Below are 10,000 nucleotides of genomic sequence, written 5' to 3'. Positions count from 1 at the left end.
GCTTACCTAGCCAACTAAAAATACCGATACACAAAGTAATCACAAAGACAACAATTAAGGTTGACAGGGAGGTAGGGAGGACGGGGAGAGGTGCTGCTTGAAGAGGTGCGTCTTCAGTTTGCGCTTGAAGGTGGGAGAGAGATTGTACAGATATTATATTGTTGTCTTGTATTGTATTTGATTCCTGCCCAGGAACTTCAGTTTTTGACCCTGGTGAAATACGTAATTGTTTTGGAGGATTCAAATACTTTTCTGTGCTCGATTGCTCTTGCCTGGAGCAGTTCAGCCAGCCAAGAGGACTGGAAGGCGGGGATTGCTACTTTTTGAGAGCATTTCCTAGGTTTCAATACACAAGACAAACTCAGTGAAACGTAGAAAATTACTTGAATCAAAAAACAATGACGTATTTGTCCCGAGTCTGGACTGCGGATGGATATTAACTTTGAACGGAAGATTTCTCCCGATACCGCTTCTACAACCACCTCCTCGGGCCTGATACCGCGTTAGTCTCGGAACTGTCCCTGTTGTGTGAGGACGTTCCGGAGTAAGACCCCCCGTCTCGCCCCCCTCACACAGGTGCGCACGCGTTCCGTGGGGGAGTGCGTGGAGTACTACTACTCCTGGAAGAGGTCCGACCGGCACGACTGCTTCACCCTGCAGACCTCCAGGCTGGGACGCAGCAAGAAGTACAGCCTCCAGCCCGGGAACATGTGAGTGACACCCTCCCGGGGGCTGGAGGGGGCAGAGGGACACGCTCCCGGGGTCTGGAGGGGGCAGAGGGAGGGACACGCTCCCGGGGTCTGGAGGGGGCAGAGGGAGGGAGGGAAGGCGACACTCCCGGGTCTGGAGGGGGCAGAGGGAGGGACACGCTCCGGGGTCTGGAGGGGGCAGAGGGAGGGAGGGAGGGCAACACTCCCGGGTCTGGAGGGGCAGAGGGAGGGACACGCTCCGGGGTCTGGAGGGGGCAGAGTGAGTGAGGGACACGGGGTCTGGAGGGGGCAGAGGGAGGGAGGGACACGGGGTCTGGAGGGGCCAGAGGGAGGGAGGGAGGGACACGGTCCCGGGGTCTGGAGGGGGCAGAGGGAGGGAGGGACACGGTCCCGGGGTCTGGAGGGGGCAGAGGGAGGGAGGGACACGGTCCCGGGGTCTGGAGGGGGCAGAGGGACACGGTCCCGGGGTCTGGAGGGGGCAGAGGGAGGGAGGGAGGGCGACACTCCCGGGGTCTGGAGGGGCCAGAGGGAGGGAGGGAGGGACACGGTCCCGGGGTCTGGAGGGGGCAGAGGGAGGGAGGGACACGTCCCGGGGTCTGGAGGGGGCAGAGGGAGGGAGGGACACGGGGTCTGGAGGGGGCAGAGGGACACGGTCCCGGGGTCTGGAGGGGGCAGAGGGAGGGACAGAGGGTCTGGACGCAGGGTCTTCGAGGGTCTCCTGCCCTGCTCCTGGGGGCGTGAAACAGGGATCAGAAACTCACGCACGGTCCTCACAACCGCCTGCCTTTACCTGGGAGTCAGGTGTGAAGACCGTCCTGGCCAATCAGCAGCACTAAGTGTTCAGGTGTTCTCACTCAGGGGGGCAGAAAGGCAGGGGCTGGGTTTGAGGGCCAGAGCTGATGATCCCTGGAGTAGAGGTGCTCTCTGTGGTGCTTTTTTGGGGACCCCCCCCCCCCACCCCACCCGTCTGACTCTGGTGTCTTTCAGGGAGGACGGGGAGCAGGACGGTGAGGGGCGGGGCAGCCGATCGCACAGCCCCCCCCAGGGGCCCGGGACCACGCCCCAGCTCCACCCCCCCCTCCCCTCCTGAGACCAACCACCTGGACCTGGAAAAGACAGGTACACACACCCACCCCCTCACACACACACACCCCCCTCACACACACACACACCCCCCCCTCACACACACACACACACACACCCCCCTCCCCTCACACACACACACACACACACCCCTGCCAAAACAAGTGATACATAGGCTCTGGAGGTCGTCTGGAGGTCAGGGGGTTGCCAGTTCAATCCCCTGCCCTGGGTGTGTCAAAGCGTCCCTGAGCAAGACGCCTAACCCCCCAATTGCTCCCGATGAGCTGGTGGGTGCCAGTCGCAGTTGGTGTGTGAGTGATTGCGTGTGTGTGTGTGTGTGTGTGTGTGTGTGTGTGTGTGTGTGAATGAGCAGCATAAATTGTAAAGCACTTTGGATAAAAGCGCTATATAAAATGCACTCCATTCACCATTTACCAAACAACAACCCTGCCCTTCAGTAGCAGGGGGACACGCTACATGCTACATGCTACATGCTATGTGAATGCAGATAGGGGGTTTACAGTGTCTGTTCCACAGTGGAAGAGTTTGTTCAGATACTCTACCAGACTTTCTGCATGAACAGGGCACATATTTACTCTCATATCCAGGAAACTTTAAGCAAAATAATGCCAAGCATTATTATTTGATAAGTTGATTTGATTACATGGTTGAATCACCTCACCTGGTTTCATGGGTGTAAGCCAGGTGTGGCTTTTAAGGTAGGGGGTTGAGAATCACTGTTATAGCCTGTGGATATAATTGTAGGTCTTACTAAAGGACGGGTATTTTAGTCTCCTCATTCACTCTGGGATCAGTTTTATTCCAAATCCGGCTCAGAAAAGCACCCTGTGTTCAACTTCACCCATCTCCAGTTCCCATTGTGTTTCCGTTAATCCCACGTTATTTCAGTGTTCTCACTCTTTATTGTTTTGTTGGATGTTAGTTTGCGTTGTCTCTTTTCTCCATTGGCATGGCATTGTTTTTTTACATTTGCGTTTTGTGAATTTATCTGTTCCTGTTTCTCACGTTTCAGTTTTCATCCCCCCCCCGTCTGTTTCTGTTGTGTCCCCTTGTCCGTTTGTCCGTCCGTCCGTCCGTTTGTCCGTTTTTTCGGGGGGGTTTTTTCCGTTTTTTTGTCCGCAGACGAGGAAGGGGTGGGGTTCTCCACCCTCCTGCAGGGTCGTCCTCGACGAAAACGAACGACCCGCTTTCACTTAAAGCCTTGACCCCCCCCTCCCAGAACCCCCCCCAAAACACAGCGTGCCCCCCACAGGTAAAAGACACAAGGGAGAGAGATCCTGCCCTCGCCTACGTCTGCTGAGTTTAGAGACATACCCATAGAGGGAGCCTGGGCTCCGTTTTGCCTGCAGGGATTTGTAGTTTTTTTGACACAGTTTTGTAGTTCTGCAGGCACAGGATGAGGGAAATACAGCCGGTCCACTGTTGATGTGTACTCTAATATATGGAAGATTGCAATTGTGCCTCTATGCCCACAGAGGTTTAATCAAAACTCTCTTTTTCTCTCTCTCTCTTTCTCTCTCACCCCCTCCTTTCTGTTCTTCTTCCTCCTTCACTCTTCTTCTGATTGTTCTTTTTCTTCTCCTCTACCCTTTTCCCTCCCTTGCTCTTTCCCTCTCCCCTATTCCTCTCTCCCTCCCTTCTCTCTATCCCTCTCACTCTCCCCCCTCCCTCTCTCTCTCCCTCTATCTCTCCCCTCTCTCTATCTCTCTCCCTCCCTCACCCTCTCTCTCCCCCTCCCTCTCTTGCTCCCTCTCTCCCTCTCCCTTGCTCCCTCTCTCCCTCTCCCTTGCTCCCTCTCTCTCCCTCCCTCTTCCTCTCTCTCTCCCTCCCTCTCTCTCCCTCCCCCTTGCTCCCTCTCCCTCCCTCTCTCTCCCTCCCCCTTGCTCTCTCTCTCTCCCTCCCTCCTCTCTCCTTCTCTCCCTCCCTCCCTCTCTCCCTCTCTCCCTCTCTCTCTCCCTCCCCTTGCTCCCTCTCTCTCCCTCCCTCTCCCCCCTTGCTCCCTCTCTCTCCTCCCTCTCCCCCTTGCTCCCTCTCCCTGGTGGTGTTGCAGATGCAGACTCTGGGTTCAGAGTCGGGGTGTCGGAGCGGGGCTCCGGTTCGGCCTCGCCCGGGGACCCCCAGCACCCCAGCGCAGACTGCACCATCCCAGCCTCCTCCCCGCCCCCCCTGGCCTCCCCCACACCCCCCCCGGGGGTCCTGGGCCCCGGCTTCTACCAGCTCCAGCTGGGACACTTCGGGGCGGACGGGCCCTTCGCCCCCCCTCCCCCCTCGCCCCCGATGTTCGGGGCCATTGGAGGCTTCCTGCGCCCCACCCCGGTGCAGCACCCCCGCTCTCTCAGCCAGTGAGGGGGGGGGGGGGGGGGGTTCCACAGGGGGACCGGGTGGAGCTGGTTTGGGGTTTTTACGGGGCGCAGTGGGTTTTGTGAGAGTGATGCGCAGCCCATATGATATGTGTGATTTATGGACCTTTCTGAAACTTTGGGGGCCCCAGTCCACAAACATTGAGGGGGGAAATGTATGAAAGTAGGGGGAGTGCTATTGGTGGTAGTGGGCAGGGGGATGTTTGTGTGTGTGTGTGTGTGTGTGTGTGTGCGTGTGTGTGTGTGTGCGTGCATGCACGCGCTTGTATGTATGTGTATGTGTGTGTGCTTGTGCGTGTGTGTGTATGTGTGTATGTATGTGTGTGTGTGTGTGTGTGCGTGCTCTTTTTGGGAGGGGGGGGCACAAACAGGACCTTGTTTTCCAAGCCTGTAACTGACAACAGCGTTCCCTCTGACCTTTGACCTCTGGCTCTCAGTGGCCCCAGAGCTGTTCTGATCAAACACACAGGAGTCCAAACGCACTGGTACCCAGGACTGGAAGAGAGACAGAACCATTTGGACCGCCACCCCCCCCCCCCCCCCCCCCCCCTTCCCTCCCCAGCGTGGCCTCTTGATGTCCGGTCTCCACCCACCTCTGTCCTGCTGGAGTTTCACGGCGTCAGTTCGGCTTCTCCGTCACCTGAGCAACCATTACCTCACTCTAACGGGGGGCAGAGTTACCTGGAGGACTGCAGCAGCATCGGCAACGCAGAGGAAGAAATATCCTCCCCCCCCCCCCCCCCCCCAGGACCAGGGACGTGTGATGACTCACTGACCCCCCCCCAGGACCCAGGGACGTGTGATGAATCACTGACCCCCGTTCCACACAAAAGCCCTGTCATCAAAACATCCGCTTCCCGCTTGAACACGAGGAGTCTGACAGGACTGGCGTCTGAGGCTGACTTGGATTTTAGGTTTAGATTTTGTTTATTTATTGAACCCCCCCCCCTGCTAGTGCCAACTCATTCACTGCTCAGTTTCTCAGGTACAGACAGCGCTGGGCTCAGACCCCCCACAAGGGATTTCTGAGGAAGAGCCCAATTGTTATTTAATTTATTTTTTTGAAGGGGGGTGGGGGGGGGTTGTTATGTGGGTGATGTCATATCCTGCCCAGAACAAGAGAATCCAAAACGTGGCCACGAAGGACAAAATTGTGCCGTCAACGCCGTCCATTGAAAAAAAAAGAAAAAAAAAAAGAACAACGCTATCCGCCACTAGATGGCGATGTTGCTTCCTTTGACGGGAGTGGAGGTTCCCTTCTCCTCGCGATCTCCCTCTGGTTAGCGCGTCTGTGGGAAGGTTGTCCGCCTGTCCGTCCATCTCGGATTAACTTAAGGTCGTGCTGTGACGATGGGAGGAATCTTATTTATTATTACTATTATTATTATTATTATTATTATTAGGCTTGCTGTTTTTTCTTTCCCAAATGCAGGTATATGTTATGTTTACGCTGTTTAACAGGTGGAGAGGGGAGGGGAGAATTGCCTTCATCTATCACTTTTTCAGCTCTTTGTATCGTGCCGCTTCTGCTGATGGTTTATTATTAGGATTATAATTCATATTCATAATAGTGACAATAATGTTATTTTATATTTTGTAAAAAAAGAAAAGAAAAAAGCAACACTGAAAGTAGCACATTGAGCCAGTTAATGATAGCCGTCCACTAGAACATACACACACACATACACATTCTCAATCTCACACACACACACACACACACACGCACACATTCTCTCACACACACACTCTCTCTCACTCTCCCTGACACACACATTATCTCTCACACACACATTCTCTCACACATTCTCAATCTCACGCACACACTCTCTCACTCTCCCTTACACACACGCATTCTCTCTCTCTCTGTCCCTCTCTCTCTCACATACACACACACTCTCTCACTCTCCCTGACACACAGATTATCTCTCACACACACATTCTCTCACACATACACTCTCTCACTCTCCCTTACACACACGCATTCTCTCTCTCTCTGTCTCTCGCACATACACTCACACACACACACACACGGACACACTCACACACACACACGGACACACACAGGTGTGATGACTCATCGGCAGAAGTCAGGCGTGTGTGCGAAAGTGAAAATTGGAATACACAACAAACTAATGCGCAGCAACGCAGCTCTGCTCGAAAATAAAAAACGTTTGATTACGTTGTGACCTGTTCTTTTCTCCTCGTTAAATGCGGGCGAGCGAGGACTTGCGCGCCGTGGCGCGAGACGCCGCGGGGCTCGGTGCCGGGCGACTCCGAGGAGAGCACGTGCTCCGGTTCTCAGAACTGAGCGCTGAATAAACGCAATCTGGGAATTCCAAACTACGAGGGAAAAGCCAGATTTTTTCCTTTTCTTTTTTTTTTTTAACTGTAGGGAGAAGCCGGACAATTGGTAGTGTCCTTGTGTACCAGTCCAGCATAGCTTGAACTACACTTCCCAGCTGCCTCAAGCCCACTTTTTGTGTAACTTCAAAATAGGACCCCCTGGATATTGGCAAGATATTTATTCAAACCTATTTATAAACTAGGACGGAGGTTCCTCTATGTGGGATGTGTACTTCACATAGAATTAGTTTAGTCAATTGCTGATTGGATACTGTGGTCTGGACCACTCACTAAACATCATTATTTCTGGGTGTTTGTGCTGCACAAATTCAAGTCATTCATCCCAAATGCAGATATGTGGTTGGTTCCTGCTTCACTAATTTTCCCAATATGTTCATGATTTTCCAAAAATGTTCCTAGAAAAGGGGAAACATTTTGGGAAAATGGGAATGTTGTACTTGGAATGTTTTTTTTTTTAAACATTTTTTAGTGGATCAATGGCAAAAAAAATGTTTTATGTATCTTCATTAAATATGTGTAGGAATCCATGTAGATTGACCAACAAAGGGCTCGTAGATGCTTCTAGAACTGCTGCAAACTCAAGTAAACTGTTCTGTCTGAGGTGGCCTTATGAATTGAATATCCAGTCGCCATCTTCAGATGGGTCCAGAACGTCTCCCCTCCTGTAACGTAACATAAGCTGAGCGACGCTGAACTCTGAATACCCTTTAGGTTCGTGCTCATGGCAACATTCCTCCCATTTCTGAGTTTTTCCCGACATTTTTTGACAGCACTCCACCCACAATTACCTGTCCCTCTGACAGGATTTTAAATCCGGAATTTTCCAGAAACGTCCTTATTGTCCTGTCCACGAAGCGTTAACGCGGTTCAACGCTTTCGTCTGAAGAAGCGAAACGTGGATCACGTGAAGCACAAAACAATGATGCAATATCCGACTTTTGAAATGCTTGATATCTCAGAAGTATACGACCTGCGAACATAGCCGTTTTAGTTCTCCGCTCTCAAAAAGCATCGAACGGTTTGCTCTAGTCTTTTGCAGAAGACGAAACCGACACTAAAACAAAAAAGAATTGTATTCCTTTGGGCAATAATTACATTATTGGCATTTGGCAGACGCTCTTATCCAGAGCGACGTACAGTTGATTAGACTAAGCAGGAGACAATACTCCCCTGGAGCAATGCAGGGTTAGGGGTCTTGCTCAAGGGCCCGACGGCTGTGCAGATCTTATTGTGGTTACACCGAGATTAGAACCGCCGACCTTGCGTGTCCCAATCATTTACCTTAACCACTACGCTACAGGCCGCCCCATAATAATAACAGATACAATATTTATTTGATTGAGCACACATGCATACCCTCTCACCAAGTCAGAGGGACGACACGGCTAGACACACTGCTAAAGGATTAAGGAGATGTTGTGGTTAGATTGAATCAGCCCCAGCCACACCAGAATCTGAAGGAACCAGCATGCCCAGAATAATAATAATAATGTGTTATTTAGCTGACACTTTTATCCAAAGCAACTAACAGTTGATTAGACCGAGCAGGGGACAATACCCCCCTGGAGCAATGTGGGGGTCAAGGGCCTTGCTCAAGGGCCCTTTAGCTGTGTGGATATTATCGTCGCTAAACCAGGGCTTGAACCACCAACCTTCCGGGGCCCAGTCAACTAGGCAACTAGGCTACGGGCAGCCCTGGAAAGCCCTGTAACTGTCATTCCCCTTGTCAGAGGGCAGAGGAGATGCCCTACAGTGCACAGGGGCTCGGAGCCATCGGACTGGGGTGGCCACATCACCGTCCACACCCTGCCCACTCACGGAGCTGCAGCGTCACCAAGGTGATCGCCATGGGGATACCCAGGGTGACCCGCAGGATGTCGCCGACTACCTCTGCTGACCAGCAGAGGGTGCTGTTTGGCTAGTCAAAGGGGATTTCTTGCCATTTATCGCAGGACTATTTATTTATTTTCGGCATATGGCAAATATGGGAAAATATGTAACTAAACGTGAATCATACAATCGAATGCGTGTTGAAATGGGACATTTTAAAATGCGATCGGTGAGCTTTGATAAAGGAAGGGACTGCACTCAGAATCCCGCATCTGTCAGAGGAAAATATCGAGGGTTTGCTGCACAATGGGGCGTAAGTGACATTTTGGGCCAAAATCAGAATCAGAGTATTGTATATCAAAAGAAAGCTCTTGAGATCTCTCTAGTGACAAGATATATAATGTGCCGTCCTTAACTACATTGAAATAAAGGATTAAAACCTAACGACTCATCCCAATGACACTGGGTCATGAAAACATTTGTTTTGGCTCTCTTGTAAAATTCACAAAATGGCACTAACGTCGCTTGCGCACCAAACCTTCGATAAACTGTACAGTGCACACGCATTGACCATTACAGAGTAAGAATTTTCCTTTCCAAAAATTACGACTTTCGGCCATGTGGGGTCCCATGAGACACTGTTGGGACAGTCTCTCCAAACTCCCGTCCGGCGAAAATAAAATTCAAACAACGGGCAACTCATCAATAGGACGTATTATATAACCAGTCGCGTAACGGAGCGGAGTAGGGGGGGGAAGAGAAAGTGAGCGGTTTTCCACTGCACCTGAAACGTGATCCGCTCGGACAAATGTAAATACCGGCGCCGGAAAGGGAGAAAGCTGAGATCGCCGAGGCGGCACAGACAGGCGGTCTTTATGGGATCTCGGGGGGCGAAGGGCTACTCCGTCGTCGGGCCCATCTTCCCTGCCCATCGCGGTCGGAATTCCTGACAAAGGCCGGCTTTGTGTTTGACGGAGGCGGGCCGAGGCGACATCGCGTCCGTTCTGCGCAGGCAGCAGATTTATTTCAGCCGCGACATCAAGGAGGAGAGATAGGCGAAAAGCCGAGACCGAAATGCAACAACCACCGAGACGAAAGAGCCATGTCTACAGAGAGCTGCCTGTCATCGGCCCCCGCTTTGTAGATAAGACCCAGGCTCTGGAATGCCCTTATCATCCGCCACTTTCTCAAAAGAAAACTGCGAGAGCATGTGGAAATGAGGAATACGCGGCAGAGCGCCCCCACCTGGCCACAAGAGAAACAAGCGACGCTTGGGGGAAGCGGTGGGCGATTACGTCCGTCGAAGTCCAACCTGTGCTTGTGTCCGCTGCCGGTTCATAAAATTAGCCATCAGGGCGTGGCCAATAAATAACGGACGCGTTACAAAAGCGGTACGCAGAAGAGCGTCCCTGAACACACAGCGCAGCGCGTGGAACCTTGATGTGGATGGACGACAGCAGCTGAAGATAAATAAGTCCCAAAAAAATGCGAATAAATAGCCTAGCAAATAAAGTGGTCACTCGGTTTAAGTTTCGAAAAAAAAAAGAAGTTTGTGAAAGTCAGTTAAAGACTGTTCATGTTTACCCAATCTGAAATGTTTTCACCATGGTAGGCTATACGGTGTGCTTATTC

The 10,000-nt window shown here is 52.1% G+C and overlaps 1 protein-coding gene across 3 annotated transcripts in view; it reads left to right on the top strand.

Annotated features, from left to right (window-relative positions):
• The window catches only part of LOC133129663 (mesoderm induction early response protein 2-like), an 18,192-nt gene extending 14,275 nt beyond the window's left edge, over nucleotides 1-3,917 (top strand). For all 3 annotated transcript variants that reach the window (XM_061243900.1, XM_061243899.1, XM_061243901.1), the window contains exons 10-13: nucleotides 577-710; nucleotides 1,698-1,829; nucleotides 2,937-3,066; nucleotides 3,865-3,917. In XM_061243900.1, coding sequence (XP_061099884.1) covers nucleotides 577-710; nucleotides 1,698-1,800 — 237 coding nt within the window. In that variant the 3' untranslated portion in view covers nucleotides 1,801-1,829; nucleotides 2,937-3,066; nucleotides 3,865-3,917. The remainder of the gene's footprint in view (nucleotides 1-576; nucleotides 711-1,697; nucleotides 1,830-2,936; nucleotides 3,067-3,864) is intronic.
• Nucleotides 3,918-10,000: the final 6,083 nt, after the last annotated feature.

This window comes from Conger conger, chromosome 5, assembly GCF_963514075.1.
Source record: "Conger conger chromosome 5, fConCon1.1, whole genome shotgun sequence".
In the NCBI taxonomy this organism is placed as follows: domain Eukaryota; kingdom Metazoa; phylum Chordata; class Actinopteri; order Anguilliformes; family Congridae; genus Conger; species Conger conger.
This window is presented reverse-complemented; position numbering and strand designations above follow the sequence as displayed.